This window comes from Drosophila serrata, unplaced genomic scaffold (genome assembly GCF_035046125.1).
Source record: "Drosophila serrata isolate PLE 108 unplaced genomic scaffold, ASM3504612v1 contig_184, whole genome shotgun sequence".
NCBI lineage: Eukaryota > Metazoa > Arthropoda > Insecta > Diptera > Drosophilidae > Drosophila > Drosophila serrata.
Genome location: NW_028257082.1, coordinates 7,750,715 through 7,756,987, shown reverse-complemented (window position 1 = coordinate 7,756,987; position 6,273 = coordinate 7,750,715). Strand labels below are relative to the sequence as shown.

The 6,273-nt window shown below is 42.1% G+C and overlaps 1 protein-coding gene and 2 long non-coding RNA genes across 3 annotated transcripts; 1 reads left to right on the top strand and 2 right to left on the bottom strand.

The window, feature by feature from the left end:
- Positions 1-2,250: 2,250 nt before the first annotated feature.
- Positions 2,251-3,199, bottom strand: LOC147644403 (uncharacterized). The gene is made up of 2 exons (XR_015270700.1): positions 3,058-3,199; positions 2,251-2,668 (listed from the first exon to the last, which is right to left on the bottom strand). It is a non-coding gene; the product is annotated as an uncharacterized LOC147644403 (long non-coding RNA).
- On the top strand, positions 2,510-5,037 carry LOC110179376 (nose resistant to fluoxetine protein 6). The gene is made up of 5 exons (XM_020946894.2): positions 2,510-2,846; positions 2,907-3,744; positions 3,799-4,164; positions 4,223-4,766; positions 4,830-5,037. Exons 1-5 carry the CDS (start codon positions 2,510-2,512, stop codon positions 4,959-4,961), a joined length of 2,217 nt encoding a protein of 738 aa, XP_020802553.2. The 3' UTR covers positions 4,962-5,037.
- LOC110179384 (uncharacterized) lies at positions 4,749-5,940 on the bottom strand. Its single transcript, XR_015270699.1, has 3 exons — positions 5,782-5,940; positions 4,821-5,728; positions 4,749-4,763 (listed from the first exon to the last, which is right to left on the bottom strand). It is a non-coding gene; the product is annotated as an uncharacterized LOC110179384 (long non-coding RNA).
- Between the last annotated feature and the right edge of the window lie 333 nt (positions 5,941-6,273).

The following is a 6,273-nucleotide window of genomic DNA, read 5'->3' as shown; positions in this document are numbered from 1 at the left end:
GTTATTTGCTATCAGATCGTAAGAGATTGACCCAATTTGGAACCGAGTGATAGAAACACACGAATTAAAGAGGTAAAAGTTGGAAATACAGAGAAAAAATCTTGGTTTTATTTTATACAATAAATATATATATTTAGTATATATTTTTTTAGGAATATTAATAGGATACTTTTTAATATTTAATTAATATTTTTAAAATTTGATTTTGATTATGACTTCTGTATTATGAAATAATTGTTAATGTAATTTGTAAATAATATAGAAAGTATTCTTTAATATTCTCTAAGTGCTGAAAACCAAGTTCAAGCTGCATAAGCTCGCCTGTAGTCACAAATTGCCCCACAATTTTAAGGGGCTCCTTGACTTTCCCAATTCTGGTGCTGGAATTGGAGCGAGCTGTGGCTTGGAGCCCGCCCCCTCGTCATCATTGCAGTGTCAATGAACGCGGCTTCAGGCAAGACCGGCAATCAAATTACAAGCCCGGCTCTGTGACGTACTGATCGGCTCTCTGAATCCCCCTTACTGATTGCCCAAAATAAACAACGACTCGATACCGAGAGCAGTTTCGCTTTCATCGCGGCGCTCGGTTTGTTTTAGTTGGTTTGTTTTTTTTTTTATTTCTGCTGCCTTTTTTAATGGCTTGATACCTGTTCACGTGCGTTTAGCCACTGGCGGAGTTTATAAAGGTACGGATCGCAGCGAAGGGCGCCACAGTTTCTCAGAAAGACGCGAAGCTGCGTGGTGAAGCCGCGCTCCAAAATCAAACACATATTTTTCAAATACCCGCGTGTTTTTTTTACTTCAAACATAAAACGGAAAATAATAAACAAACAAACGGAAATAATAATAAACAAAAAAACGGACTTGTTGAATTAAAAAGCGGTCACCAAGGACAGTTCTACACTGATTGGATAATCATTGTGTGCTTCGCCTTTGAAAAGTAGGTCGATTTGCAAATTATAGTGTTTGAATTAGTGTTTGTTTGTATTTTAATTAAATCCGGGATTTGAATTCAAAACCATGCCTTGACCTCTGAGTAGCCAAAATAGAAAAAGCTTTGTTCAGAAAAGGAGTAAAAAGAAAAACACCTTTTTTTTGCTTATGACACTTTCATTAATAATCCAAAAACAAACCAGCAAACATGGCAAAACCAGACTTAGCTTTTGCGAATATTAGTTACAAAATCATCACAGAAACTAGCAAAGAAAAAAAACTGGGCTATCGACATCCCGATTTGCTGGCAAACTTAAGGTGAAGGTTCATTTGCATACCAAAAAAAAAAAATATATATACAATTCGTTTGGATGCGATGAAGCCAAGCGCAGATTTACGCAGATTTACGATTTACCCTTGAAACGGATTCATCCAAAAGCCATTAGCTGCCATAAAATGCAAACTGGCTATCTGAGGGGCTTTTTACATCTATTTTGCCCACTTGGCGACATCTTCAAGAGCAAAGAAAACACTGGAATTGCCTGTATTATACTATACTATATATACTATATGGTCCTAATGCCCACGCCTGTGCCAAAATTGGCGAAAAATCAACACCCGGGGGGGAATATAATTCTCGCATTTCCAACGAAAATCAACCTAAGTCAACATCGTTTCGGGATAAGTAGTATTTATTTTTAAAGCAAAAATCAATTTTGCGAATATAATTTATGCATGTAAATTCTGGACGCACGTGTCTTGTATTAATTAATAGAAATATTTCCCAGGCACACGCCCAACTTATAGTCGTTGACCTCTGGCCAATTTCGCAGATACAATTTTGTATATTGGGCCTCATAAAAAGTGATAACATTGAACTTTGGTAATGAATAAATAGTGTCTACTTGAGACCTTATGAATCAGTGCGAGTGACAAGTTCGATTGGTTTTATTTTTTGTAATTTTTTTGTAGGTTTTGCAAACCTTCACGTTGGCTGCTCTCAGTATATTTTCGCAGATGAATTTCGCTTGAATTCATCAAACTAATCCGCAACAATGAAGTGGCACTGACATTGAGACGCACTTACGGTTTGGATGGGGCTAATTGTTTATTTGGATTGAACTCCAAGTTGCAATCGAGCGGCCACTTCCATGTTCTGCGAGCTCTCAAGTTACGCACTTCCTTCTTTCTGAGAATTTTTACAAAATTAACCCTCTATGAAATATCTTAATCTTATAAATGGAAGCAGGAGAAAGTGGAAAGTTTGATTTAGACATGAAATATATATATTTTGAGTGATTTTTAGTGGGGCATTAATTCTACTAGATGATTGTAGTTTATTAAATAAAATTTACCACGTTAAGAAAGGGTTAACTACACTTTAAAGAGTCAACAAAGCTGAAACAGTCAGAGGCTTCACACTTGAGTCACAGCCTCTCCTCTGTGTGCCCATCTCTTCCGGTAGGAAGTCATTGTGATCATGTTTATTTTACCAAGTTCTTCCCACCTTGAAGTTCCCAACTGCAACTCCTCTTCCTTTCCCCTTTCAGCTGCCACTTGTTAGCAGTCCATCGGCATGAAGGGGCACTGGAGAGTGGTCATAACAGTGGTCATCTTGTCCATCTTAGCCATTGATGGAGCCATCAACGAATCATCATTGCGCCGACATCGCTATGATTATGGCCTTGTCAATGCCAGCCTGGACTTAACAAAGGACCTGATCACCTCAGATATCCTAGCGGAAGAGAAGCAAATTAGTCTGCAAACCAAGCACGAGCCACACCTCATCCGGAGCTCGGTGATATTTGGGCTAACCAAAGCTTCAAATGAGAGTAAAGTGGGTTCCAGCTGCCATGCCCAGCTACAGCAAGTGCAGCGGGGAATTCTTACCAAGCAGCCATGGGCCATGAAGGGTAAGTTTCCTAGAAATGGTAAATAAGGATATATATTAAATGACATCTTACCTTCCCCAGTTCTCGATGCCTCGGGCATTAAGCCATCCGGTTTCGTTTTTGGTCAGAACTATTGGCTCGGAAGCCGGGAGGCCTGCCGTGGCGTCCAGGGACCCGTGGGCATTACGTTATCCCGGAATTATGAACGTGTGATGCATTATGGGATACTCACACAACAGGCCCCCTTCGACATGGACTATCGTGTTATATATCTGCGCCACCAATCGCCCTGGCAGGTGGAGATCAAGGTCATGTCCGAGCAGGTCCTGCACATTGGCCTGTGCCTGCCCAGCGCCTGTGGCTCCGAGGAGGTCAAGCAGCTGGCCAGGGATTACGTAGCGGAGGGCACATTCGCCGAGGATGACATCTTTGATATGCAACCGGAAGTGCTGTACATGAAGGACCTTAAGTTGAGTGAGCGTTTCTTCCAGCGTCCAACCTTTAGGTTGGTGGTTGCTGCTCTCCTGGCGACCGGAGCTCTGATGCTCTGCGCCCAGCAGCTGCGAGTGGCCAAGCGGGGAGATGAACCGGTACCGGGTCTGGCTCCTGTCGAATCCGAGCTGTGGCAGGCGCTGGACTCCCTCCTCAAGTGGCAGCCCCTGCAGAATGTTGTCTCCTGCTTCGATGTGGCTGACAATTGGCGAAAGATATCCGCCATGCGAGAGAATCGGTCCGGGGAGATTCCCATTATGAATGGCCTAAGATCTGTGTGTGCCATCTGGATCCTCATCTTCCATGTGGTGTGGTACATGTACTTTACCGTGCACAACAAAACGGTGCTAATCTCTTATGCCGAGAAGGCGGCCTTTCAATATGTTTCAACAGCTCCACTCCTTGTGGATGTTTTCTTTACAATTAGGTGAGTGTAGAGGAGGTTCTTATTAGATTTTATATAAATAGTCTAAACCCTCAGTGGCTTCCTGCAAACCTACAATTTCCTGAGGAACACCAAACAACTGGAGGCAGTGCGTCGTAATGGTCTGACTGGCAATGTGAAGCTCTTTGGCAAGCTCCTGTTCCATCGCTATCTGCGTCTGGGTCCACTGTACCTGGTGGTGATGGGCAGCGTGGACCTGGCCTTTGCCTACATTGGAGACGTGTCCGTGTTCCACATCAACGAACGATTCGATGAGCTGTGCACGGAGCATTGGTGGCGTAACCTGCTGTTTATCCAGAATCTCTTCGATCATCGCGAGATGTGTGCCAATTGGAGCTGGAGTCTGGCCTGTGACATGCAATTCTTCCTGCTGGCCAACCTGGTGCTCTTCATCTATGCCAGGTGAGTGTCGTCAGGAGAAGATTAGGAAGGCATATTCACAGAATTAACTCCCTTACAGACACCCAAAGGCGGCCAAGGCAGTGACGCTGGCTGGACTTGTGGCCACTATAACCTGGTCCTATGGCATCGGTATTAACCACAAGTTTGAGTTCTCCTTCGATGCCACCTATGCAACCGGCACCCAGATATACACAAGTCCCTTTGTAAGGATCCTGCCGTACATTGTGGGTGCTATTGCTGCCTGGTGTCTCCAGGAGCAGCGCTTCCAAATGGAGCTAAGCGAACAACAGATCCGCTGGTTATGGCACTTCAGCGTCCTGGTCTTTTTGGGTTGCATCTATTCCACGGTGAAGCGGGATCTGGGCCATCTCATCACCATATCGCTGTTCGTCCTGGGGCGAGCTCTGTTCTCGCTCACCGTTTGCTGGATGGTGGTGGGCAGTGCCACGGGTAGCGGCGTCTGGTGGTCACGATTGTTGGAGGCCAAGTGCTTCCAGCACCTGAATCGCCTTACCTATGCCATATATCTCCTGAATCCTCTGGTTATAGCTCTCGTCTACAGTCTTACCAGTACGAGTTCCGCTGCGGATCCCTTTATGCTGGTGGGTTATACTACATTTGTTGAACCCCTCAGCTTTATATTAATAATAATTTACTTTTTTTAGAGCGTAGTGTGCTGCGGCTTCACCATGATCGTATACCTCGCCTCCATTGCCTTTTCGCTGGCCTTTGAGCTGCCATATAGCAATCTGTCTGGATTGCTGCTCAGACGCGAGGGAAAGCCCAAGAGCACCTGAACTGTGATTACCACCTTCCATTGTTAGCATTGTATCTAAGTCAGTTATTGCTAAGAAATTTTAGATTTACATCAGATTTCTTTTGGTTTTCTTTATTTTGGGATTCACTTTTGATTTATGTGACATTGAATTTTTTCAATTAATTAATTTGTACCACTCTGGATTTAGTTAGACTTTAAAATAATTTGAAAGATTTTGGGAACTGTGGATCAGTTGTAAGAAAACACGCGCGCATCCAACTCGTATCGCCTCAAGCGCTCATGATATTGGCCAAAAAAGAAGGCCTCAGCTTTCATCAGCATGTAGGCCCTGTAAAATGATTCGGAATTATACCTATTGTTGTACAGCCACTGGCAATGAGCGGGCATCCTAGTAATCTGGTTAAAGGGAAGGTCCATTTCGCACGGCATATGTAGGGTGACGAAATTGAATGGCATTGTCACTTCAGCAAGAGTAGTGGGTCCTCTTTTCCTGCGAATATGCTTAACCACAGTTTTCTCAGTGACCATTTCCTTCGCCGGTTCCGTGGAGTTCGTCTTGCCCCGCGTCGCGTCCAGAGAATCGCTTTTGGTTGCGTTTTTTCTCTCTGTTGGCAGAGAAGGTGTCATTATTGGAACGACAGTGGCTTTGGCTGAGGACAGATCTGTTTCAAGGGGAATATGCTTAATTCGAGTGGGCACATTTTCTGTGGTTCTGATGGGGGTAACGGTTCCATGGACCAATGACTGTGAGAAGGTCTCTGAGGCAGTGACATTTCCAAATGACAACTGTGGCGAATTTTCTTTTTTATTTATGTTTTATTTTCTATTAAGTAACTTACCGTTTCGAATACAAGAAAACAAAAAAGAACAAATAAACAATTCATTACTGATTTGTTGTTAACTAACTCATCCGGACAGTAAGTAAAAAATATAATTTAGGTAGTTTTGACAACAAACTCAATACTTTGTTGGATAAATTTAATTTAAATTTATCAAATTGAGCTTAATGAGTTTCATATTTAAGAAAATACATATATAAAATATAAATTTTGTACATTTGCAAAACATTTTAACTAAAATAATTTCAATTGAAGTCAACTAAAGTGAAAAGATTGTAAATTTCCAATCGTTTAATACAGTTTTTTTTTTAATTTTAAAATTAAAAAAAAAAAATGAAATTAATAATTAATTTAGGTGTGTCCAGCTAGTGTGAAAGAAGAAATAACTTATTTAACGCTTCCAACTAAGCTTTCTGGGTGAAAACTAGGATTTTTCGATACCTATTATTATTTGAATTTGGGTTGATATAGAACTATACGATAATTTTGTTA

Bases quoted from the DNA above. Each gene is read 5' to 3' on its own strand.
- LOC110179376 (XM_020946894.2), top strand. From the start codon at position 2,510: ATGAAGGGGCACTGGAGAGTGGTCATAACAGTGGTCATCTTGTCCATC. The intron at 3,745-3,798 runs GTGAGTGTAGAG...CTAAACCCTCAG, and splicing joins GATGTTTTCTTTACAATTAG to TGGCTTCCTGCAAACCTACA. The intron at 4,165-4,222 runs GTGAGTGTCGTC...ACTCCCTTACAG, and splicing joins GTGCTCTTCATCTATGCCAG to ACACCCAAAGGCGGCCAAGG.